The sequence below is a fragment of the Nomascus leucogenys genome, chromosome 3 (genome assembly GCF_006542625.1).
Source record: "Nomascus leucogenys isolate Asia chromosome 3, Asia_NLE_v1, whole genome shotgun sequence".
NCBI classification, from domain to species: Eukaryota; Metazoa; Chordata; class Mammalia; order Primates; family Hylobatidae; genus Nomascus; species Nomascus leucogenys.
The window spans coordinates 144148985-144175957 of record NC_044383.1 but is presented as its reverse complement, the minus strand read 5'-3'; the positions used below and the strand labels follow the sequence as shown (position 1 = coordinate 144175957).

The window sequence follows — 26973 nt, the reverse complement described above, 5'->3', positions numbered from 1 at the left end:
TATAGTATTAGTAATACAGATTGAGCTAATTCTAAGAATCACCAAACCCCGTGAAAACCAAGTTCCTAAAGAATTAATTGAGGACCAAAGTTTAGACTTCCGTATTTAATCCAGGTTTGCAACTCTCCTAAAATTAAGTGAAGTGAAGACTAACTGGCATTTTTAGTCTGAACCTGGAATTCCACACCTTAGTGGGGCTGTCAGTACAGACGCTGGCTCTCACTTTGGCAAGTACAAAAAACATGATTTTGTAATTTAGCTCAACGATATTTCCGCTTTAAGGGATGTATTCGTGCAGACCAAACTCATGAGATATATTCATAAATATGAATGCCAACTCATTTATTATAATTATCTGTCACCAAGGCTAGAAAACCTGTCTTTACTAGTTAGGACACTCCACTTCTCAATATTTAGGACACATGGAAGCCCTCATTAGTGATCATATGGTTGCGTAGTGAACATGAAATTTTAGAGCAGAGGAGTATATTTTCCTCAACAGATGGGTAGCATGGTGAGTCACACACTTGACTCACAGCTGCCTCTTCATACACCATTAGCCAGAATGTGCCAGTTAACATGATGTTCGTCGAGTGAGGCAGGCTCTACTGCTCTCCTGTGTCTGTCACCTTGCTGCCCTGTTGCTATTAGTTATTATATCATTTTCTGTATTTCAGCATGCTTTTATGGTATGTTTACAATTTCAATTACATAGATAATTGTTGTTGCTTATAATATACCTGTATATTGAGACTTAATCTCTTTAGTAAAGTATCTCCAAACTTCAGTTTGAGGTGAGCTCATCACGAGGGACATTTTCCTGGATATTGCAAAACCTATGTTGTATATGAAGATTTTTATTAGCTTTAGTTAGTGTTTTTGTAGTTAGTGTTTTTGTAGTTAGTGTTTTTGTATTTACTTTTCCCTGACTTGGAGAGCAATCTTATTTTGGAATTGAGAGCTCTGTGTTCCCAAAATGGTTTTAGTTGCATGGATAGTGACAATAAAAAGACAACAGTGCTATTTTGTATTTTCTTTGTGAAAAAATTTGGAGTTTATACATTTTCTCTTTGAAATATTGGAGCATAGTGTTAAGAATACATTCTTGGGCCGGGCGTGGTGGCTTATGCCTGTAATCTCAGCACTTTGGGAGGCCGAGGCGGGCAGATCACAAGGTCAGGAGATCGAGACTATCCTGGCTAACATGGTGAAACCCCGTCTCTACTAAAAATACAAAAAAATTAGCCAGGTGTGGTGGCGAGGGCCTATAGTCCCAGCTACGCGGGAGGCTGTGAGGCAGGAGATTGGGGTGAACCCGGGAGGCGGTGCTTGCAGTGAGCCGAGATCGTGCCACTGCACTCCAGCCTGGCCGACAGAGTGAGATTCTGTCTCAAAAAATAAAAAAAATACATTCTTGGTTTTACTTAATTTTGTAATCATTTTAGGTATTGCCTGGCAGGCAAGAAAAGAACTTCACAAAGCAGTAAGAAAAGTATTGGCAACATCAGCCAAGATACTACGGAATCCATTTGCTGGTAAATATCCAATATATGACTTGGAATCCTTATCAGTAATCTGAAAGTCATTGGAATGATCAACCTGATACTTCTTTTCATTTCTTATACTAATATTTTTTATAGCTATGGAAAATTAATCAGGCCGGGTGTGGTGGCTCACGCTTGTAATCCCAGCAGTTTGGGAGGCTGAGGTGGGTGGATCACCTGAGGTCAGGAGTTTGAGACCAGCCTGGCTAACATGGTGAAACCCTGTCTCTACTAAAAATACAAAAATTAGCCAGGCATGGTGGTGGGTGTATGTAATACCAGCTACTCGGGAGGCTGAGGCAGGAGAATCACTTGAACTCAGGAGGCAGAGGTTGCAGTGAGCCAAGATCATGCCACTGCACTCCGGCCTGGGTGACAGAGTGAGACTCTGTCTCAAAAAAAAAAAAAAAGCAAAGCAAAAAAAATTAATTAACATTATTCTCTTGGACTGTATTTAATTTTAAGGGCTTAATGCTTTGGATAATTTTCTTCCTTCCTTAGGTAATTGTGAATAAATATAGAGATAAAATATACCCTATTCTCTTGATAAGTGTTTTATAATTTTAAATTTGTTAGAAAATCACTCCCATGCCTTCATAATGAGCATAGTATATCCAAAATCATAGATTTCACAATCAGGTTAATCTACAATGTGGAGCTAGATACAAAAGGGCTTATCTGATCTCCTTAAAAAGTTGGCATCGTGAAAATAAAAGGTGGGAAAACTTTCTACAATTAAAAGAGACTTTATTAAATCCTGGTTTTAAAAAACAGCTTTAAATATTTTTTTTTTTTGAAAAATTGAGGAAGCTTGAATATGGAATTAGACTGAATTTTAGATGATTTGGGAAGACTTTTGTTAGTATTTTTGGGTGTGATAACAGCATTGTGGTTATTTAAGAGAATGCAGGATTGTTCTTAGGAGATGCAGGTTCAACTGTGAAAGGGTAAAATGTCATTTTGTCTACATCATCCTTTCAGATAGTTTGGGAAAAATTACATGTGAATATAGATGAATAAAATATGGTAAAATAATAACAGTTATTGAATCTAGATGTGATGTATGGATGTTATTCTGTTTTTTTTTTTTTTTGGAGACAGAGTGTCGCCCAGGCTGGAGTGCAGTGGTGCAATCTCTGCTCACTGCAAGCTCTGCCTCCCGGGTTCACACCATTCTCCTGCCTCAGCCTCCTGAGTAGCTGGGACTGCAGCTGCCTGCCACCACACCTGGCTAATTTTTTTTTTTTTTTTTTTTTTTGTATTTTTAGTAGAGACAGGGTTTCACCGTGTTAGTCAGGATGGTCTCGATCTCCTGACCTTGTGATCCGCCTGCCTCAGCCTCCCAAAGTGCTGGGATTACAGGTGTGAGCCACCTCGCCCAGCCTATGTTAACTTACTAATTTCTTTCATATATTTGATCTTTTTGAAAAAGTTTTGGGGAGAAAAAGATTTTAAAAATGACCACATATGAAAGACACCAGAATATACAAAACAAAAGCACACACGTTGAGCCCAGGCAGTTTCTTGAGTCCCTGTCTCTAGAAAAAAAAAAGATTAGCTAGGCCTGATGGTACACACCTGGGATCTCAGCTACTCAGGAGGCTGAGGTGGGAGGATTGCTTGAGCCCAAGAGGTCGAAGCTGCAGTGAGCCATGATTGTGTCACTGCACTCCGGCCTGGGTAACAGAGTGAGACTGTCTCAAAAAAGCAAAACAAAACTGACCCCTGCCCCCGCCCCCCAAAGAAAGCACACACAATATTCATAATAACTATAAAAGATAATATGACAGAATTGAGAACAAATAATATCAGTTTTTATCAATACCTATATATATGGATTTAACTCTCCAATTGTAGATTTCAAATGTTTATAAATTACCATCTTAAAGTAAAGATAAAAGTATTATCTTAACTGTTCACATTGTCTTGGCTTTTTCTTTTTGCAAAGACCCTTTTAGTACAGTTGATATAGAAGATCATGAGTGTGCTGTGTGGCTGCTCCTACGGAAGAGCAAGTCAGATGACAAAACCACGCGACTCGAGGCTGTGCGGGAAATGTCGGAGACCCATCACTGGCATGGTAATGAGACTACCTGAACAGGTGGCGCGCCTTCAGCTGGCTCTTGATTTCTAACATAAAAGACAAGGGAGTGGCCGGGCACAGTGGCTCACGCCTGTAATCCCAGCACTTTGGGAGGCCGAGCCAGGTGGATCACGAGGTCAGGAGTTTGAGACCCATCCTGGCTAACATGGTGAAACCCCGTCTCTACTAAAAATACAAAAAATTTAGCTGGGCGTGGTGGCGGGCATCCGAAGTCCCAGCTACTAGAGAGGCTGAAGCAGGAGAAGGGCGTGGACCCAGGAGGCGGAGCTTACAGTGAGCCGAGATTGCACCACTGCACTCCAGCCTGGGCAACAGAGCGAGACTCCGTCTCAAAAACAAAAAACAAAAAACAAAAAAAAGACAAGGGAGTGAGATTCAGGAAGGAAAATATTTCAGGCAATGTTAGTATATCTAGAAAGTATTTTAAAAATTTTAAGAAGCTTCAGTGATACGGAAAGTAGAAAGCCTGCTGAACTGCTAAGAATAAGCTCAAAAATGAGGTATATATATATTTGTGTAACTTTCTACCAGAACAAAGTTTTATTTGGTTACATACTTCTTTGAGAGCAACTCTTGATTCTGATAGTTGCCTAATGTACTCGAGTTTTCTTTTGGTTTCTATTTCATGAAGTACATTTAATTGCTTGCTACACCATACAATTATATTTGCTTTTACTTTTACAATCTACTTGGCTCTAATACTAATAGTCGAATGTACCCAATTTGTATTTGTGTATATCATTTTTAGTGGACTATTTGAAATATGTAATTGTGTTTAAAAATCACAAATTTTACAATAAAAGTACTTTTAAAAGAACTCATATCTGCTCTGGTTATAGTACATGGACAAAACTATAATTTGTTAGTAGAACTGTCTTGTAAAAATGGGCAAAATAGAAAAAATAATTTTCTCAGCCAGGCATGGCGGCTCACACCTGTAATCCCAGCACTTTGGGAGGCCGAGGAAGGCGGATCACTTGAGGCCAGGAGTTCAAGACCAGCCTGGCCAACATGGCAAAACCCTGTCTCTACTAAAAAAATACAAAAAATTTAGCTGGGCATGGTGACGTGTGCTTGTAATCCCAGCTACTTGGGAGGCTGAGGCGCAAGAATTGTGAACCCACGAGGTGGAGTCGTTAGTGAGACAAGATTGCACCACTGTGCTCCAGCCTGGACAACAGAGCAAGACTGTCTCAGAAAAAAAAAAAAAAGAAAAATTCTCAAAAGCTCAGAATGAGATCTCTGCAAATTAAGTTATTAATTGGTTGGTGGCTGTAATTATAATAATTTATAATGTAAGTATAAGCTTAATGTTGGTGGAGATTTAGAATAGAAATATTTTTCAAAATTTGCCTTCCAGGGCTCCATTCCAGACTTACTGTATCAGAGAAATCAGAGGAAGTGCCCTGGCTCACAGATTTTGAAAAAGTTCCCCACCTGATCCAGAAGTACTCACCCAGGTTATTATTATTTTTTGAGACAATCTTGCTCTGTCACCCAGGCTGAAGTGTAGTGGCATGACCTCGGCTCACTACAACCTCCGTCTCCTGGGTTCAAGCTGTTTTCCTGCTTCAGCCTCCCGAATAGCTGGGGTTACAGGTGCCTGCCACCACGCCTGGCTAATTTTTGTATTTTTAGTAGAGACAGGGTTTCACCACGTTGGCCAGGCTGGTCTTTAACTCCTGACCTCAGATGATCCACCCACCTCGGCTTCCCAAAGTGCTGGTATTACAGGCCTGAACCACGGCGGCCGGCCAACCCCAGGTTATAAACTGCCATTATTGAAAATAATGTTTCCTTTCATGGTTGGAATTTTGTTTTTGATAAATAAAGAATGGCATGTTTAATTCAAAGTACGGCTATCTGGAACTGCAGACTAAATATTCATGGACATTATGAATACCAAAACACCATATCGTCACCACGGGGCAGTAGGCTTAAATGCCACCTCTTGTGTTTTGAGTAGTGGTCAGAACAGCTTTTGAATGCTGGAATTGTTTTAAGAAGAAGTTAAATTGGTTCTGACTTACCAGTTTCCACCTTTGAACTTCCATTTTTCCAAAAAGTTAGGCTGTGACCCGGTCTCCAGATATATATTGAGGAGAATTGTGAGATCAGTCCGGGAAATGTATCTAGCTTATAGGTATTGTAAATATAGTTGCACTTGGGAAATTTTGGATTACAAATTTGCAGAGCAGTTTAAAAATTAGAGTGCTTTCAAGTAGTTTGTTCAGTTAATCTTTATGACATCTATCAGCTGGTTTTGGTATTAACAAAAGAAAATGCTTTTTCAATAGATTACCAGTATAGGATAATTGCTCAAGCCTGTGATCCGAAAACTCTTATTGGTTTGGCACGAAGCAAAGAGAGTGATCTTCGCTTTTTTCTCCTACCACCTCCTTTGCCATCTTTAAAAGAAGTAAGTAAAACAATAATAATAATAATTTAGAGAGTGGAAAATGGTTTAATATATTATCTTCACTTTGCATACAAAATACTTTAAAAAAGTAGTTGTTGGCTACTTCTCACAAGCAGATAAACTGGAATGTAAAACTGAAATCATAGTTTTTATACAAAGATTTGGTTCCTCAGGAGGGGCTGTTCCTTCTGTATTGTTTTCTGCCTTTGGGAATTGGGAGTCTCTATAAACCATTGGGTGACGTGCCATAGCATATCAGCATCCATGAATTGGTCCCTTCTGAGTTTCTGTAGGTCAGGTTTTCTCAGCCTCAACACTATTGACATTTTGGGCCAGATAATTCTTTGTGGTAGGAAGCTGTTGTGTAAATTGTAGGGTGTGTAGCAGCATCCCTGGACTCTACTCCCTAGATACTAATAGCACCCCCTAGTTGTAACAACCAAAAATGACCCCAGACGTTGCCACATGTTCCCCGGGGCAAAACAGGCCCTGGCTAAGAAACACTGCCACAGATTTAAAGCATGTTTCTTGAGTATCTTTCCTAGACTAGAAAATGAAACTCTTAAAACTTCTGTGTTAGCAGCTTTTTTAAAAATAGGGAAATGAATATACTAGATATTATTAGAGAAAATGAGATAGTAACAAGTTCTGGATTTAAAAAGCGGTAGCTTTAATTAGTAAGGGTGCAATAATTCATTTTGAGTCAAGATGTTGAGAATGTCAAGACGTCAGTCAGATGAACATTGAGAGTTAAAGTTTACAGTAGGTCTCTCAGTTTGAAGTAGCAGACATGAAAGTATAAAATTCAAAATTAAATGATTATTTATTTACCTTTGTGGGTGACTGTTTTCAAGACTGAAAGCAGTAATTAATCTCTGATATCTCTTTCCCTAGATCTCTATATCATATATATATATATATATATATATAGAGAGAGAGAGAGAGAGAGAGAGACACACACATGCACACATAATTTATGGCTTTGATATATATGGAAAATACTGGCTTTGAGTCTTTGGATATTTTTTGTTTTACTCAGTTGTTGAGTATTTATGAAGAATTTCCTTTCCTTTTATTTCAGGATTCTTCCACTGAAGAAGAGCTCAGACAGTTGCTGGCTTCCTTACCTCAAACAGAGCTAGATGAGTGTATCCAGTATTTTACATCTTTGGCTCTTAGTGAAAGCAGTCAGAGTCTAGCTGCTCAGAAGGTTAGCTCATGTATTCATTCAGTAAATATTTTTGAGTGTCCACCCTTTCCAATGTATTGTGTCAGTGGCTGGCATTCACCCAGTAACTGAGTAAACATGCTAACTGCTGGTTGTGTGCCATGCCCTGGGCTGGATGTCAGGGATGACAGGGAGGCAGGTAAACGAACAGTCACAGAGTGTGTAAGAGAGATAAAGGTGATTTCAGGAGCCCTTCACTCTGCTTAAGAGGTCATTTACAGCTTCACAGGAGGTAACTCTTAAATTTTATCTTAAAGAATGAGGACCAGGCGCAGTGGCTCATGCCTGTAGTCCCAGCATGTTGGGAGGCCGAGGCGGGTGGATCACGAGGTCAAGAAATTGAGACCATCCTGGCCAACATGGTGAAACCCCATCTCTACTAAAAATACAAAAATTAGCTGGGCGTGGTGGCACATGCCCATAGTCCCAGCTACTCGGGAGGCTGAGGCAGGAGAATCACTTGAACCCGGGAGGCAGAGGTTGCCATGAGCCAAGATTGTGCCACTGCACTCCAGCCTTGTGACAGAGCGAGACTCTGTCTCAAAAAAAAAAAAAAAAAAAAAAAGAATAAGGCTGAGGGCAATGGCTCACAACTGTAATCCCAGTGCCCAGTGCTTTGTGAGGCTGAGGCAGGAGGATTGCCTGAGGCCAGGAGTTTGAGACCAGCTTGGGCAACACAGTGCGACCCCCGTCTCTATAAAACATTAAAAAAAAAATTTAGCTGGACGTGGTAGCATGTGCCTGTAGTTCCAGCTGTTTGAGAGGCTGAGCTGGGAGGATTGCTTGAGCCCAGGAGATTGAGGCTTCAGTGAGCGGTGATTGTGCCACTGCGCCCCAGCCTGGGCAACAGAATGAGACCCTGTCTCAAAAAAAAAAAAAAAAAAAAAGAAAAAAAGGCTATCAGTGAATACTGAATTCTGATATTCTTGGGATATTATGTCAGCGAGTTTTTCTTTATAAAAATCTCATATCTCTAAGAGAAATCAGAACAAATAACCACCATTATTAACTGCAATAACTATGTAATCTCAATGAGAGGAACGTATTTTGTCAGTAAAAAAAAAATCAGTGTTCTGTATTCTTTGACCAATTAAATGCATTTTCTCATTTTTCCCTTTTATGAGAAATTAGGGACGCATCAGTAGATATGACTTGTCTAGTATACTTTACATAATTTCCCCTTTTGGGCCATGTCTTGGGATTGTTCCAGTGAATTATAATGGTTTTTCTTTTTGATGCTGAGAGTTCTGTCATCTGGCCTCTATAGCCCTTTCTGTACACTGACCTTCTTATGCTTTTAAATTATGTTCCCAAAGTGGCTGGAAGGTGCCATGGTTTTTTGACAAGATATCCCTGGCTCCTTTTGATTCTTCCTGCCCTACAAGATTTGCCTGCTTCTCCAAGGAGGTCTGGTTCTTCTTATAGGAAAAGGTTAAAAGTCCAAAACCCCCAGGCACTAGGTGTGCATAATAGTTCTTCATGAGGGTAGAGGTGGTGGACCCTGGGGGCTCCTAGACACCTAAGTAACAGAGCAGAACAATTACCTTTTTCTTAAAAGATCTTAAATTTATGGTGATATTTCCAATTCAACTAGTTTTCTTTATAATCCACATACCATAAAACCCTTTAAGACTGTACAATTCATTGGATTTTAATATACTCATAGAGTTGTATAATCATTACTCCAATCTAATTCCAGAATATTTTCACCATCCCCCAAAGAAACCCTGTAACCATTAGCAGTCACCACTCATTCCCCTCTCCAGCCTTTTGTGTCTGACTTCTTTCACTTAGCATAATGTTTTCAAGGCTCAGCCACATTGTGGCATATCAGTGCTTCATTCCTTTTTATGGCCAAGTAGTAGTCCATTGTATGGCTATGCCACATTTTATCTATTAATCAGTGATGGACATTTGGGTCATTCCTATTCTTTGGCTGTTATGTGTGAATAATACTTCTATGAACATTCTATTGTTTGGCTATTATGTATGAATAATACTTCTATGAACATTTCTCATTGGAAAAAAAAAACTGTACTGTACAAGATAGGAAAAAAGCAAAGCATTTTTCCTACTTTCTCACACCACTTAACACTTCTGACACCAGAAATGTGGAGGGTTTTTCCCTCCACACTTAGCAATTCTCCATCAGTTATCAGCTTGGTGTCCTTCAATTTAGTTCAGTTCTGACATTTCCAGCTAGAGATGGTGTCAGAGCCCATAGATTAAGGGCTCTGTCCCACAGGACTGCCCCCCACTTCAGATGCCAGTCACAAGTTCCAGGTGTGACCTGTGCTTCTGATCAACCAGCCATAAACTGGGAGTGCCCATGACCCCTCCTTGGGTTTGATTAATTTACTGGGAAGACTCAGGGAATTCAGGAAAACACCTTACTTATGCTTACCATTTATTATAAAGGATATGACAGAGGAGAGGGATGGACAGCAGATGGAAGAGATGCACAGGGCAAGCTATGTAGGAAGGGGCACTGAGCCTTCATGCCCCTCCGGGTGCATCACCCTCCAGACATCTCCACGGGTTCCAGTATCCAGAAACTTTCTGAACCCTGTCCTTCAGATTTTCATGGTTTTAATCAGTTGGCATGATTGTTTGAATCATTGACCTTTGGTGATCATCTCAACCTTCAGGCCCTCTGTCCTCCCCAGATGTTGAGTAGGGCAGGAAGTCCCTACCCTCTAATCATGCCCTTAGTCTTTCTGGCCACCAGCCCCCTTCCTGAAACTATTTAGGGGCCCTCCAGCCACCAGTCATCTCATTAGCATACAAAAGACACTCATCACTCTGGAGGGAACCAGGGGTAGAGACTAAATACGTATTTCTTATTAGATCTCAATATCAACATTCATGTGCATGTCTTTGTGTAGATGTATGTTTTTAGTTCTCTTGAGTATATACCTAGGAGTGAAATTTCTGGGTCTTATGGTAACTCTGTGTAACTTTTTGAGTAACTTTCAAATGTTTTCCATAGAGACTTTACCATTTTACATTCCCATCAGCAATATATGTTATTGTCCATCTTTTATTCTAGCCATCCCATTGTGTGTGAAGTAGTATCCTCATTCCGGCTTTGATTTGCATTTTCCTAATCCTTAATGATGTTGAGCATCTTTTCACGTGGGTGGTACTTACATATCTTCTTTGGAGAAATATCTATTCAAACGCTTGGCCCAATTTTTTTTTTAACTAGTGATTTTGTTTTTGTTTTTGAGATGAGATCTCACTGTGTTGCCTAGGCTGGAATGCAGTAGCTATTCACAGGCAAAATCATAACATGCCCTACAGCCTTGAACTCCTGGGCTCAAGTGATCCTCCCACCTCAGCCTCCTGAATAGCTGAGGCTACAGGTGTGAGCCACCATGGCTCCCTTTGCTCATTTTAAAATTGGGTTACTTGTCCTTTTGAAGCATCTTTTCACATTGTAGCACCCAATTTAAAAATGGGCTTTTTTGTTGTTGTTGTTGAATTGTAAGAGTTCTTAATATATTCTAGATACAAATCTCTTACTAGATATGTTGAATTGTAAGAGTTGAAATTTTTTGTTGTTGAGTTGTAAGAGTTCTTTATATTGTTGAATTGTAAGAATTCTTTATATTAATGAATTGTAAGAACTCTTTATATATTCTGGATACAAATCTCTTATTAGATATGTAATTTGCAGATATTTCTCCCATTCTGTGGGTTCTTTTCACTTTCTTGATAGTGACCTATGCACCCCAAATGTTTTTAATTTTGATGAAGTCTAGACAGGGATGGTGGCTTATGTCTGTAATCCTAGCACTTTGGGAGGCTGAGGTGGGACGATCACTTGAGCCCAGGAGTTTGAGAACAGCCTGGGCAACATAGCAAAACTATCTCTACAAAGAAGAAAAACATTAGCCAGTTGTGGGGTGTGCGCCTGTGGTCCCAGCTTCTCAGGAAGCTAAGGCAGGAGGATCACTTGAACCCAGGAATTCAAGGCTGCAGTGAGCGGTGACTGTGCTACTGCACTCCAGCTTGGGCAACAGAACAAGTCCCTGTCTCCAAAAAAAATTAAAAAATAAAAAACATTTTTGATGAAGTCCAATTTATACATTTTTTCCTTTTGTTGTTTGTGCTATTGGTGTCAAACCTAGGAAACCACAGCCCTGTCATGCCAAGTAGTTTCTTATCTAAATCTGTATTCTTCCCTTCTCTATTCTTATGCCCCCGCTTTTCATCTGGAAGCCAGGGAACCACCTCCATTTCAGCAGGCCTTGTCTAACATCTGATAGTTTCAGCTTGGCTGGGACCAGGCTATTTACAGACAGGGTCTTGTGGATGTGGGTACTTCTCTGTGTTCCGCCATGGTGTCTCCCACTCCCATCACTAACTTCTCTCCTGTACCCCCATGTCGGAGCTCCTGAGACCTGGCCTGACGTTACTATTTACTTAATATTCCTCTACCTTCTATAGTGTTCTGTAACCTTGCCTTTTGCCAAGTGAAGAGAGGGAAAGTGGTTTAATACCACCATGCTACTTCTTTTTTTTTTTTTTTTTTTTTTGTCTCACTTTGTCACCCAGGCTGGAGTTTAGTGGTGTGATCTCGACTCACTACCACCTCCGCCTCCTGGGCTCAAGCAGTTCTCCTGCCTCAGCCTCCCGACTAGCTGGGACTACAGGCATGTGCCACCACACTAGGCTAATTTTTTTGTAGTTTTAGTAGAGACGGGGGTTTCACCATGTTGGTCAGGCTGGTCTCGAACTCCTGACCTCAGGTAATCTCGCCTTGGCCTCCCAAAGTGCTGGGATTACAGGCGTGAGCCACTGTGCCTGGCCCCACTATGCTGCTTCTTTGCGCAGAATTCTTGGCCTCAGCCAGTAGTTTAAAGAGTTACATAGTTTAAATTGGCCTTGTGCATATTTGTGTGTGTGTGTTCATAGTTAACATATCATGTATTTGCGTGTTTTAACGTTCACCGCCTTGGAGAGGACCTGCATCTTCTGACAACTTCTCCACCACCCTCCCCTACCCATTTCAGGTGCCTCATTTTAAAGATCTTCCCCTAACCAAAATTTTTCTGAAAAAGTAATTCGTATGACCTTTTTTTTGAGATGAGGATCTCACTCTGTCACCCAGGTTGGAGTACGATGGCACGATCTCGGCTCACTACAACCTCTGCCTTCTGGGCTCAAGTGATCCTCTCACCTTAGCCTCCCGAGTAGCTGGGACTACAGGCCTGTACCACTATGCCTGGCTAATTGTTTTTGTATTTTTGGTAGAGACGGGGTTTCGCCATGTTGCCCAGGCTGGTCTCGAACTCCTGACTCAAGAGGTCCACCCCGCCTCAGCCTTCCAAAGTGCTAGTGTAATAGGCGAGAGCCACCGTGCCTGGCCCGTATGACCTTTTAATTGCATTGTCTTTATGCTACTCCAATTCAGTACATTTAGGAGCCATAGATCACACTGGAAATGATGAAACTGACACTTGAAACATTTCCATTCTACTTGGGCAGATCACAGACACATACAGATCCATCCTTTAAGTTCAAAAAAAAAAACTAAAAACAAAGACTGTCTCAAAAAAAAAACAACAACAAAACAATGAATGCTTTATGTTTAATGAAGCACCTTTGATTTTTCTGCTTGGAAGGCACTAGTTTCACTTTGATTTGAGTCCCTGTTCTTTTTTTTAAAACAAGAGGTAGCATATATTTTATTTATATTTAAATAAATATTTAATTTAATTTTAATTCTAGTGTCTCATCTCTTTAGGCCAGTAAGCACTGTCTTTTACTTTTTTTTTTTTTTTTTGAGGCGGAGTCTCACTCTGTTCCCCAGGCTGGAGTGCAGTGGCTCGGTCTTGGCTTACTGCAAGCTCCGCCTCCCGGGTTCAAGCGATTCTCCTGCCTCAGCCTCCCAAGTAGCTGGAACTACAGGCACGAGCCACCATGCCCAGCTGATTTTTGTATTTTTAGTAGAGACGGGGTTTCACCATGTTAGCCACGATGGTCTCGATCTCTTGACCTCGTGATCGGCCTGCCTTGGCCTCCCAAAGTGCTGGGATTACAGGCGTGAGCCACTGCACCTGGCTGCCTTTTAGTTATTCTTATTCCCCCCTACTCTGCCTCAAGTTTGTCATGCCTCCTGGATTTCACATATGCCAGGAAGCTGGCGGTGCTGACATGGGGGTGGAGAGAGTCCATCTGGTTTATAGTGATCTGTCTGCCCAGTTTATGACAGACCTGCCTCATGGTGGTCCCCAAGGGCCCTTCAGTGTCAGTGTGTTGTTTCTATATAAAACTGCTTTCAAGTTGGGCACAGTGGCTCATGCCTGTAGTCCCAGCTACTGAGGAGGCTGAGGCAGGAGGATACCTCAGTCCAGGAGGCTGTGATGCTCTATGATAGCTTCTGTGAACAGCCACTGCACTCCAACCTGGGCAACATAGTGAAACCCCATCTGTAAAAAATAAATAAACAAAACTCCTCATGTACAGAGGCGACTGTCAGCCCCAGCATACAGCCAACACGATAATGTTTGGTTTTGGAACAGGGTTCTTAACCCTTGAATACCGTGGACTCCTTTGGTAATTTGTTAAAGTCTAGGAACTCAGTTCTAAATGCATAAAATATAATACATAAGATTACAAAGGAAACATATTGAAATACTGTTATCAAAAGAGAAAATAAATTCTGATATAATTAATATATGTATTTATGGATGCAATCAATAATAAAATAGATTTAAAACATGAAAGTTGAAGTTAATTAAAATTTTTCTCTAAATTTTTATTTTGGAATAATTTCAAATTTAAATAATTGCAAAAATAATACATTTCATTAAGTTTCACCAATTACTGGCTGGGTGCAGTGGCTCACGCCTGTAATCCCAGCACTTTGGGACACCGAGGCAGGTGGATCACGAGGTCAGGAGATTGAGACCATCCTGGCTAACACAGTGAAACCCCATCTCTACTAAAAATACAAAATAATTAGCCGGGCATGGTGGCGGGGGCCTGTAGTCCCAGCTACTTGGGAGGCTGAGGCAGGAGAATGGTGTGAACTCGAGAGGCAGAGCTTGCAGTGAGCCGAGATTGCGCCACTGCACTCTAGCCTGGGTGACAGAGTGAGACTCTGTCTCAAAAAAAAAGATTCACCAATTACTAACATTTTATCCCATTTGTTATATCATCCCTCCCTTTTACTTTCCGTCTCTCTGCAGATATATTTTAATGTACCTACTCACACACATTTAATATTTTTCTCCCTGAGCCATTCATTAGGTGCAGACATGATGCCCCAAGGACATTCCCTGAAAGAACCACAGTACAGCTATTGATTCAGAAAATTAAATATTGGTATAATACTGTTGTCTAATATTTGAATACTGCATATTTGAATTTTCCCAGTAATTCTTTTATGACAGCTTTTTTTTGTTTAGTTTTGTTTTTTTGAGATGAAGTCTCGCTCTGTCACCAAGGCTGGAGTGCAGTGGTGCGATCTCGGCTCATTGCAACCTCTGCCTCCCTGGTTCAAGCAATTATCCTGCCTCAGCCTCCTGAGTAGCTGGGATTATAGGCATCCGACACCACGCCTGACTAATTTTGTATTTTTAGTAGTGACAGGTTGTCACCATGTTAATCAGGCTGGTCTCGAACTCCTGACCTCAGGTGATCCACCCGCCTTGGCCTCCCAAAGTGCTGGGATTATAGGCGTAAGCCACTGTGCCTGGCCTATGACAGCTTTTTTCTTTTAAAAAAATCTATTCCAGGATCTAGTCTGGTATTAAGCGTTGCATGTGAGTTTTGTGTATTTAGTCTCCTTTTACCTGAAAATTTTTTCAGCCTTTCTCTGTCTTCATGACATTGACATTTTTGAAGAGTACAAAGCAGTGGTTTGTAGATTGGCCCTCAGTTTAGTTTGTCTCATGCTTCCTCGTGATTAAATTCGGGTGTGCATTTATTACAGGAATACGATAGAGGTGATTTTGTGTCCTTCCCAGTGTGTCATGCCCAGAAGCGCGTGATGCCAGCTTAACCCTTATTGGCCGATGTTCCCTTCATTCACTTGGTTAAAGTGATGTCTGCCAGTTTTCTCTGCCTGAATGTTAATATATTTCTTTATTTGAAATTAATACATGATTTGTAGGAGGAGGAGACACTTTGAGATTAGGAGACTGTCCTGTTGCTCTTCAAACTTTCAGCCAGTGGTTTTATTTAATAATATCATTTGAATGCATCTTGCCTGAATAACAGTTACAACAATAGGTGGTTGGAAAATGCTGAGTTTTTCCCACTAATTTTATTACTCCTTATTCATTTATTTAGTATGCTTCTGTAGGAGAAGCTTTCTTCTTCCTCCCATTTCTCCTTTCTGCCTTTCTTTCTAATCCATATGGGATCACACATGGTTATTTTTCTTCACTAGATTATAATCTATTACTATCTTTATTCATACTGATGTTCAAATTGTCCCAGGTTTGGCTGTGGGAGCCCCTTCAGGTGGTCTCCCATGTCTTTTGTAAATGGTTTCATTCATTATTTTTGGAGCACTTGCTCATTTTCTGGTATTAGAAAATGTTCGTCTTAGACTTTCCCTGTTGCAGCCCTAGAATCAGCTGATTTTTAAAGCAGACTTGGTTCCTTTTAGGGCTAATGGTATTTAGTAACCAAGTTCTGGGCTAGGTAAGCTCATTGCTGCTGTCATTGCTTTCAGGCCTTCAGTGGATAGAGCTGGGGAAAGAGGCAGCTTCATATGGTTCCATTCAATATGTACCTTTTATTTTTTAATGACATATTAGTGTGAATGCTGTTGTTGCTTCACTGAATAAGAACATTGAACTGTTGATCTCAAATCATTGTTACTAGGGAATGCTGAAAGCAGTGTAGATTTGGGATCACTAGTACGAGAATGTGCAACTTCACCGTTTGGTGATAGTTGGCATTGAAAGGAAGAGTGAATATAACCATATTTTCAGATAGCTGCAACATGAGATGTGATATGAAAATACCTGTGCTTTCCCTTACTGACAGAATCACAGGTACTGCTAGTGTTACTGTGGTTTATTGTCTGTGTGCATAACTGAATACTATGCAGAATTTCAGTTAGAGGTTAGGAAAAAACAAAGGTAATTTTTTTTTCCATCCAAGTTTACACCCTACCTGCCTTGAATTCTATCTACCCCATACCCCTAAGGACCCTTGTTAAAAACTCCTGCTTTAGAATGAACATCACTTTAAAGCCCAGTTAGTTTGCACAAATCACAGAGCTCTAAGGTTGTAACTTTTTATGAAGAAACACCAGAGATGAGCCGGGCGCAGTGGCTTACGCCTGTAATCCCAGCACTTTGGGAGGCCGAGGTGGGCGGATCATGAGGTCAGGAGATCGAGACCATCCTGTCTAACATGGTGAAACCCCATCTCTACTAAAAATACAAAAACTTAGCTGGGTGTGGTGGCATGTGCCTATAGTCCCAGCTACTCTGGAGGCTGAGGCAGGAGAATAACTTGAACCCGGGAGGTGGAGCTTGCAGTGAGCTGAGATTGCACCACTGCACTCCAGCTTGGGCAACAGAGCGAGACTCCATCTCAAAAAAAAAAAAAAAAAAAAGAAACACCAGAGATTAGCCCTTTTATATTACTGTTGCCTTTCCATTTTTCTACATATTCCTTTTTTTTTTTTTTTTTTTTGGTCTGTTTGAGACAGGATCTCACTCTGTTGCCCAGGCTGGGGTGCAGTGGCATGATCATGGCTTATTGCAGCCTTGACCTCCCTGGGCTAGGCAATCCTCCCACCTCAGCCTCCCGGGTAGCTGGGACAGCAGGTGTGCACCACCTTGCCCAGCTAATTTTTTGTAGAGAGGGGGTTTCACTGTATTGACCAGGCTGGTCTTGAACGCCTGGGCTCAAGCAATCCACTTGCCTCGGCCTCCCAAAGTGTTGGGATTACAGGCGTGAGCCACCACGCTCTGCCTGTACCTACTCTTTATTATTGTTTTTAATATTGTCATTCTCTAGCTTTTCCTATGCACTTCCTTAGTCCTTATAAAATTATTTTTTGTTGCACTCATAGAATTTGATGTTTGGTGTTTCTTAAATCTTTATGAATTTATTTAGTCTTGTCATATCTTAGTTCACTATAAAGCAGCAGTAACTATGTACATTTATTTTTACATTAGGGTTTAGAATATAATCCATACAACCATACTGTGAGTTTGTTGCTTTGTATTCATTCCTTTTTGCTTGTACTTCTTACTGCCACAGAATCTGCCAATTCATAAGTAACAAGCTTCGCCAGAAATGAGAATGAAATGGGAACTGCATCACACTGCCAAAATGGCCAAGGCAAATGAAAGTCCTAGATCATTTTTCTTTTCCTTCTCTCCTCTCTGTACTTGGGGAATTTAGAGTAGAAATAGATGAGATGATTCAAGGGTACAAGGTGGGAAGAGGGGTTTGAGGGAGCCAGGATGTGGTGATAAATCTTCAACTAAAAATTCCTACCCCCTGACAAAGTTCACCAATCCACTATTTACCATTATCTCTGCCAGAGAAGGATGACTTTTCATGACTTAGCCCCATCTCAATCCTCAATTTAAATGATGTGACTCTCTGAGATCCAAGCATGTTTAAATTTAGAAAAAAAGAATATTATATATGAGAAGAAGGCATGAATAAAAAGTATAGAGTGGCCAAAAATTATTTTTAGTTGGTTTACTGAACCATGGACCTTATAAATTAACTAAAAATGCAGAATCTTATGGATTATATTTTCTATAGAAAACACTGGGCTTTATATTAATATATACATTTTTTAGCCATTACCTTGTAGTTGTCCTCTTTTGCCAGCAGGTGGGCTGTATGCACACAATTGTGACCCCTAGCTCCAAAGTGAAGCACTTCCAAAGCACCTACAGCAATGCAGCAATACATCTCTCCATCCCTTCCGTCTCTCCTACCCCAATACACACACTCTCTCTCTGCATGAGTAGTAGCACAGGATACATACACACTGTTCTATACCTTTTTCCCACTTAAGGATTATTGTGGAGATTGGTATATATCAATGTAAGAAGAGACTCAAAATTTTCAGACCGGCATGGCATTTCATTGTACAGCTGTACCATAATTGATTTAACTAACCTCCATTGATGAATATTAGCTGGTTTTCAGTCTTTATTATTATACAAACAATGCAGCAGTGAGCAAACTTGCATATCACTTTCCCTATGTGTGAGCATCTCTGTGGGAACAATTATTAAAGGGCATGTGCACTTGTGATCTTGATCGCCGATGCCAGGTTGTCCTCCATAGAAGTCGTGCCATTGATACTACTCGCAGCAGGGTGCTGTGCGTGCTTGTTTCCCTAGAACCTCGTCTGTTCGATGGATGACAAACGTAGCTTCTTAGTGTCCTTTCAATGTGCACGCCTCTCATTATGAACAGTGCTGAGCGTTGTTTATATACATTTATAAAATAATATACAAATATATATTTATATTATATTTATGTATTTTATATATAATGAATTATATTTAGAAATATGCCTCTAAAATATAAAAATAAAATATAAATATATAATTTACATATTATATATAATATATAGATATAAAAATATATAGTATATTAATATATAATAAACGTAAATATATACTATACAATATATAAATATATAAATACATATATAAATATATAATATATAATTTATAATATATTTTAGAGGCATTATATTTATTTTCCTAACAACTTTATGTTTATGACTGTGCTTATATTTCTATAATAGTGTTGGTATTTTTTGTCACTGACATGTAGGAGATTATTGCATATTATTGACATTAACCCTTGATCTGTGATAAGAGTTGAAATTGAAATGTTTTAATTTTGAAAACATTCAACAGAAAATTGAAATGTTTTTATTTGTTTTAAAATCTGTTAGAAATAGTCCCTACTACTCTTCTGTTTTGTAATTTTTGTAACGATTTTTGTTTATCCTTCCATATGAACTTGAATTGAATTTCAAATTAAGAAGAATTGAAAGCTCTGTGATCATTGTCATTGTGATCTTTCTTTTTAACTTGTCCAATAATGCTTTATATCTTTTGAATTATATTGATTATTAGACTTTAGGCTATTAGCAGGATCTGGAAAATAATATACTGTACTGACTACTGGGGGCTGGAAGAGATGACACTAGAACATCCTGGGCTTTTCTTACTTGTTAAAGAATTGTGAGTTAGTCTTCACACTTTCAGACAAAAGGACACAGAGGAGAGACTTGAGGACACAGGTTGCGCTCTTCTAGGAATAATTTGTATGTTTTCTATTCTGATAACCCGCAGTTTGCATAAAGTTCCTTTTACGTCTCCAACATATTTTGAGACCCTACGCATTGGTATTTTCTAATACCATCTATTAGTACAGAGATTTTTTTTTTTGTCAAACAAAAATATTAGTCACTTTTTTTCAGTAAAAATTTTAATTATTTTAATTTCAGGGTGGTTTATGGTGTTTTGGAGGAAATGGACTTCCTTATGCTGAAAGTTTTGGAGAAGTTCCTTCAGCAACAGTGGAAATGTTCTGTTTAGAAGCTATAGTAAAACATTCTGAGGTAATTTACGTTTTCAAAATGTAGTTTACTTTTTATGATTTTATTGAAATAATTATATAGATTGATTCTTGCAAGGGCAATAATCATTTACTGTAAAAGGAGAGAAGCCCTTCACTTATTTTTAAATTTCTGCTTTCCTCCAATTTTAATTGTTAGAATAATCATGATTTAGCACCAATAAATGAGATTCTATTTTGCTAAGTATTTCTAAAAATTTATTTAATTGCATAAAAGAAAGCAGCCTATCATCTAAATGTGGCATTTGCCTTTGAGTTATGTTGTCTTCTACTGCCTTTCTCAGATATTTTTACATATTATTTTCAGATAATTTCCATTAAAACAACTGCCAAAGATGTGACAAGATAAAAGAAAAAACAGGCCGGGTGCGGTGTCTCACGCCTGTAATCCCAGCACTTTGGGAGGCTGAGGCGGGTGGATCACCTGAGGTCAGGAGTTCAAGACTAGCCTGGCCAACATGGTGAAACTCCATCTCTACTAAAAATACAAAAATTAGCCAGGTGTGGTGGTACGCACCTGTAATCCCAGCTACTTGGAGGCTGAGACAGGAGAATCGCTTGAACCCGGGTGGCAGAGGTTGCAGTGAACTGAGATTGCGCCACTGCACTCCAGCCTGGGCGACAGAGCAAGACTCCGTCTCAAAAAAAACAAAAAAAAAACAACAAGGAAATATTAGATAACTGTACTCCTGAAGTGTAATTGTAGCATATATCAATGATTGTTAAACTCTTTGGTACCATAGAAACTTTTCTATCATGATGACAGTTTAAAAAAGAAAAAAGCAACAAACCTTGTAGTGCTCATAGTGCAGAAACATCACCCAGGAAATGTGTTTCAAAATGCACATTTTTCCACTCACTTGTATCAAGTTTAACATCATAGATTTGGTGTGGAGTCCAGGAATTTGCATTTGTAGCCAGCACCCTGGTGAGGTGAATGCAGGTGATTTGTCCCACATCAAGCCAAACACCATCCTTGAGATTCGGAATTCTCCAGTTCAGTTTTGGGACACATTAGACATGGCTTAAAAGCCATGTGTGGAAAGTCATCTTTAGACTAGAGAGTCATTCTTTAGTTCTCACCCATGAAATTAGGAACTGACCACAAAGCAGAGGGAATAAGGTGTTGTAGTACAGAAGGGACCTGGGAAAACTTACTCGAGTGTGGTGTCTCCTGAGTTGTTTTTCTGAAGCAATAGCTGCATCTTCAGTAGAATGGGCAGTGCATAGAATATAATAGTTATCTTTCCAGACATCTCTGAAATTATTGCAGATCTCACTTGATATACAGTATATTTAAAAGGCATACATTTTAAGGCACTTAAAATGTGACATAATTTAACAAAAATCTAGAAAGTGAAAATTGCCGTATGTACATACGGTGTCATGTCCTTGAGTAAAACTAGTGATGGAAGAGGCAAACCTCTGCCCAGTGACATTAGAAAGACTGACTTGTTGGTCAGTTCTCTTCCCTTAACTTAATATGCATGTTTTCTTTTTCTTTTTTTCTGTTTTCTCCATTAAAACTTCAAATCTCTTTTTATTTTTACCTGATCTTTCTCCTTTAAAAAATTTTCCAACTTCTAAGTTTGAGGCCAGCCCCATAGCTGTGGGCATTGTGTGGGATAGGGTGTGGGGCCACAGAGGTCACTGGTCTCGCCCTGTGTGAGTCCTTGTTTGCTGAACGAAATCTGTTCGCTTGCACAGAGGACTATTTCCTGAGAATAGGTGGCAGATTTCTCAAGGTGAGAACTGTTTTAAGGTAATTTCAAGTGAAAGCGTCACTATAAATTGAAACAATTTTGTAATAATGACATTGTCAGGTTACATCCAACCAAGAGCTAAGCAGATTGAGAATGATGATTTTAGTAGTCCTGGTGAGAGATGCCTTCTTGGGATTTTTTCTATGATTTTGAAGCACTTCCTGCTTAGATAGGGATTTGCTTATTTAAGGAAGCTGAGACGAGAGCTTTGAGGAGTCTCCCTGCATCCCTGCCCTTGAGCAGGAGCTACCTAGCTGTCCCCATGGCCAGGCTGTGTCATCTCACGAATTTGTACAATGTCAAGTGAGCTTTCGTTTATTTATTGTGCCAGATATCCACACACTGTGATAAAATCGAAGCAAATGGAGGCCTGCAGCTACTTCAGAGGCTGTACCGACTTCACAAGGACTGCCCTAAAGTACAGAGAAATATAATGCGTGTCATTGGAAATATGGCTTTGAATGAACATCTTCATTCTTCTATAGTTCGCTCAGGTAACAGCTTTATATACTGAGTATTTTTTACTTTGTTCTCCCACCTCTACCCCTCATGATATGTTCATTTTTCAATAGACAAGGCTCTACTTAGGGTTAGTTATGGGTCCTTAGAACATGTTATTTTGGTAGAGGCAAGGAATTGCTTGAGATTGTAGATAATCTGTGCCTAAGATAGTCAGTATTGTAGGTGATCATAGGAGAGCAGGTTTGCTATGATTGATGATCATCTAATTATGTAATTTTTTTTTTTTTTTTTTTGAGAGAGAATCTCACTGTGTTGCCGAAGCTAGAGTGCAGTGGTGTGGTCATAGCTCACTACAGCCTTAAACTCCTGGGCTCAAGGGATCCTCCCACCTCAGCCTCCCGAGTAGCTGGGACTACAGGCACGTGCCATTGTGCATGGCTAATTTGAAAAACTTTTTATAGAGACGGGGGGGTCCCACTTTGTTGCCCAGGTTGGTCTCGAACTCCTGGGCTCAAGTGATTCCCCTGCCTTGGCCTCTCATAATGTTGAGATTACAGGTGTGAGCCACCATGCCTGGCCTGTAATTTTTGATGTGATTTGGTTAACCAAGAGGCATAGTCAGACTAAAAAGAGATTCATTTTATGATTAATGATTTTCCCTCTTGCAAGTAATAAACCAGCTGTGGGGAGATACTTTAAGACCAAGCAAATATCCTGCTTTCTATCCTCTGACGGTTCCTGCCCGATCTAGTCTTTACCGTAGTGGTTTTAAAATGATTTTCTAGCTCCAGCACACCCTCTGCATGTGCTTTTCAGCATTTGGCATTCTATTGGAAGCAAGAGTCTTTCTCTCTCCCTCCTCCTTCCCTCCATCTCCTGCCTCCCTTCTGTGGACAGGTACATGAATTCCTATTTTTAAAAGTTTATAATTTATTGCTGTACTTAATAATTTGGTGCCAAATTGTTCCAGCTTTGACTAATGGGAGCCCCAGCAAACTGGCCCATGTCCTTTATGATATGCACACATTATTTTGGGGAGGCATTTCCTATTTCCTGGTATAACAAGATATTTTACGCTCATTTCTCTGAAGAAACCTCTATCCTTTCAGTGGAGAATGATTCTTAGAGACCAAGGTCTAAATGATAGGAGTGCATATTGCTCCTGGGGTGTCTTTGCTTCTTGCCTCTTTCAGTAGAAAGAGCTGGATAATACATACACACACACACACACACACACACACACATATATATATATACAGATATACATACATACACATACAAATAAGTATAAATGTATATGTACACATATACGTGTGCTGTGGGATGGAGGATACGCTTTCAACACTTACTAATGTAATTATTGATATTGTTTGGTTATGTTGGTCATCTTGCTCTTTGCTTTCTATTTGTCCCTCTTTTTCTTCTTTTTTTCTGACTTGTATTACTCGAGTGTTTGTTTTTAAATTCTGTTCTTTCTCCTCTTTTGGCTTTTTATACTATTTGTGTGTATTTTTTAATGGTTGTATCCTTACAGTCTACTTTGAGTTAAGATTATGCCATTTCATATGATGTAAGATCCTTACAACCCCATAATTCAGTTCACATCCCCTGCCATTGTTTGTGGTATTGTTGTAATATATTTTACCCTTATTTATAGACGTCACAATACATTATCATTGTTATTATTATTTTTTGAGACAGGGTCTTGCTGTGTTGCCCAGGCTGTCCTCAAACTCCTAGGCTCAAGTGATCCTCCTACCTTAGCCTCATGAGTAGCTGGGACTATATGTTTGGGCCACTGTGCCTGGTTACATTGTTGTTATTTATGTTTTAATAGTTGTTTTAGTTCATTTTATGCTGCTGTAACCTGAGGCTATATGTTGGAGGCTGGGTAATTTATAAATAACAGATTTATTGTTTCTCAGTTCTGGAGGCTGGGAAGTTCAAGATCAAGGTTCTGGCCATTGGTGTCTTGTGAGGGCCTCATTGTTTTATCATCACATGGCAGAAGACTGAAGGGCAAGCTAGCCTGCATGTTGCATGAAGCCTCTTTTATTTTTTTATTTAAAAATTTTTGAATTTAAAATTTTATATACATAGTAGTTGTATATATTTATGGGGAGTACATGTAGTGATACTTTGATACAAGCATACAATGTGTAATGATCAAGTCAGGGCAATTGGGATAGCAATCACTTCAAACATGAATTAATTCTACTAATGTGGGAGGAACACTGATGGCCCAGTTACCTCTTAAAAGCTCACCTCTTCATACTGTCACATTGGCAACACTTGAATTTTGGAGGGGACACATTGAAACCATAGGAACAGTCATGTGACAAAGAATATAAGAAATCAAAAATCTTTTTTGTTTGCCTATTTATAATCTCCAGTGCTATATGAATTTACATCTGATAATATTTCTCTTCAGCCTAAAGACTTGCCTTTAGAATTTCTTGTGTATTGGGTCCACTGGCAACAAATTCTCTCACCTCATTATTTGAAAATGTCTTTAATTTGCCTTTATTTTATGTCCAGGAAAAGATGTCTTCCCTGGATAAAGTTTTCTTTGTTGACTCCGTGTGTGTGTGTGTGTGTGTGTGTGTGTGTGTGTATTTTTTTTTTTCCAGCATTTCTAAAATGTCATTCCACTCTCTCCTGGAATCCACTGTCTGATGAGAAGTCTCTTTGGATTCCCACTTTTGTTCTGTTATATGTAATATCTCTTTTCTCTGGCTTCTTTTAAGATCTTTCTGTTTGATTTTTGACTCTGAAATGCCTAGGTGTCATATTTATCCTGCTTGGGGTCCACTGAACTGAGAGAATTAACATATGTATTACCCCATAGATATCATTTTTTGTGGTGAGAACATTTAAAATCTATTCTCTCAGCAGTTTTCAAGAATACAATACATTGTATTGACGGGTTGGTGTTTTTGATCAAATGTGGAAACTTCCCTGCCAGTATATCATCCAATATTTATTCTTTTGTCCTTTTTTATTCTTATCTTTTTCTGGAACTTCTGTTATGTATATTAGATCTCTTTTTTCTGTCCTGCAGGTTATTGAGATTCTATTCATTATGTTTCAGTTTTTTCCTCTGTGCTTTACTTTGGATGATTTCTATTGACCTATCTACAGGTTCATTGATGAAGTGGAGACTAAGGGATTCAAAGCAGGACAAAGTCCTGATCAAATCAGTATCTTATTATAGAAAAAAAAATGACTCTTCTCTGAAACCTGGGTCTGCCCCAAGTCTTCAGTCCTCTTATCTCCTGGATAGCCCACTCACCACCTTGGCCTCAATTTCATGACCTTCTCATCTTCATTGACTTCCTGCTCTGCTTCTGAGTTGTCTAGTACCCTACTCCTAAGTCATACATTGAACCTAGTCACTGCCTGAAACCACTTCACCTAAAAATCAGCCCTGAGCACATCCTTCTTTCATTCAAGCTTGTTTTTGCATCTACCCCATAAGGACTGGTTTTCATCTCTATTGAAATCTTCTATCTGCAGACCCCTTTATCCTCTCCCAATCCATCACTCTTTTTATTCTTTACTTCCTCCCTGAACCCAGCTTATACCATGGTCTGTTATTTCAGTAACATTTTTGCCAGTACCTACAACTCCCTTTCCCTTTGATCCTGTTAGCAGTCTCTTGATCAAGACCTTGATGAAACCTACTGCCTGCTTACTCTGGCTGAACATGGAATCATTGCAGATTGATTGTCAGCAGGCTTATGAGATCACAAATTAAAGAACCTTCAATATTGCTCAGCAATTATGTTTCTCCTATCAACATACCTTAACATTTTTAGCAACGACTATTGTAAACCTTCTCCATGTTCCTTAAACCTTTCACATATTCCTTCCTCTCAGAGGATGACTTCTCCTCCTACTTTACTGAGACAAATGAAGCCCTAAAAGGAATTTTCTCACTAACAAAAACCAAACCTTGTTCTTTCCTTTTCTTGATAATAGGAAAAGAGACACCTCTTTTATAAGGCCTCCAGCCATGTTTGGGCCTGTCTCCTTTCACAGTCTCAGGAATGTATACTTTTTTCTGGTCTCGTGGTCAGCTGCTGCCTCATAGCTGGACCCTCTGATCACATACATTGGAGGAAGATGTGAAAAACATAATCTGCATCCCCTATAACATCCTCTCCTCCTTGTTATAGCTAAACTTCTGAAAGAGTTACCTACATATACCTTCTTTTTGCTCAGCCTCCATTACTTCTCAGTACTCCAAGTTGAATTCTGCTGCCTTGCCCTGTGTTTTTTTCCCTTTAGGCATCCTGTGTCTTTCCCTGTTTTTATATATTTTGTATCGATCTTAGTATCAGATCTGCAGATTTTTGCCTTCAGATTTACAAAAGTTGGAAACAACCTAAATGTCTGCCAGTAGGAATGAATAGTGGTTGAACAATGGCGTACTTATGTGACGTAATACTATAGTTCAAAGGAATGAAGTTGATAGATATAGAGAGCTCTCCAAGACATATTGCTGAAGTACAGTCACAGAACAGTAGTATGATTCCATTTAGTTTTCAAAAAGTGCATATAGAGCTACATTTTTTTTTCTTTTTCTTTTTCTTTGAGACAGAGTCTCACTCTGTTGCCCAGGCTGGAGTGCAGTGGCGCTATCTTGGCTCACTGCAACCTCCACCTCCCAGATTCAAGTGATTCTTGTGCCTCAGCCTTCTGAGTCACTGGGATTACAGGCACCCACCACCACATCCAACTAATTTTGTAATTTTAGTAGAGATGGGGTTTCACATGTTGGCCAGGCTGGACTTGAACTCCTGACCTCAAGTGATCCGCCTGCCTCAGCCTCCCAAAGTGTTGGGATTACA

The 26973-nt window shown here is 39.6% G+C and overlaps 1 protein-coding gene across 2 annotated transcripts in view; it reads left to right on the top strand.

The window, feature by feature from the left end:
* The window catches only part of SERAC1 (serine active site containing 1), a 58559-nt gene that overhangs the window by 18659 nt on the left and 12927 nt on the right, over positions 1–26973 (top strand). For both annotated transcript variants that reach the window (XM_003271745.4, XM_030809901.1), the window contains 6 exons: positions 1446–1535; positions 3493–3624; positions 5946–6067; positions 7149–7277; positions 19765–19878; positions 21990–22152. In XM_003271745.4, the coding sequence (XP_003271793.2) occupies positions 1446–1535; positions 3493–3624; positions 5946–6067; positions 7149–7277; positions 19765–19878; positions 21990–22152 (750 nt within the window). The remainder of the gene's footprint in view (positions 1–1445; positions 1536–3492; positions 3625–5945; positions 6068–7148; positions 7278–19764; positions 19879–21989; positions 22153–26973) is intronic.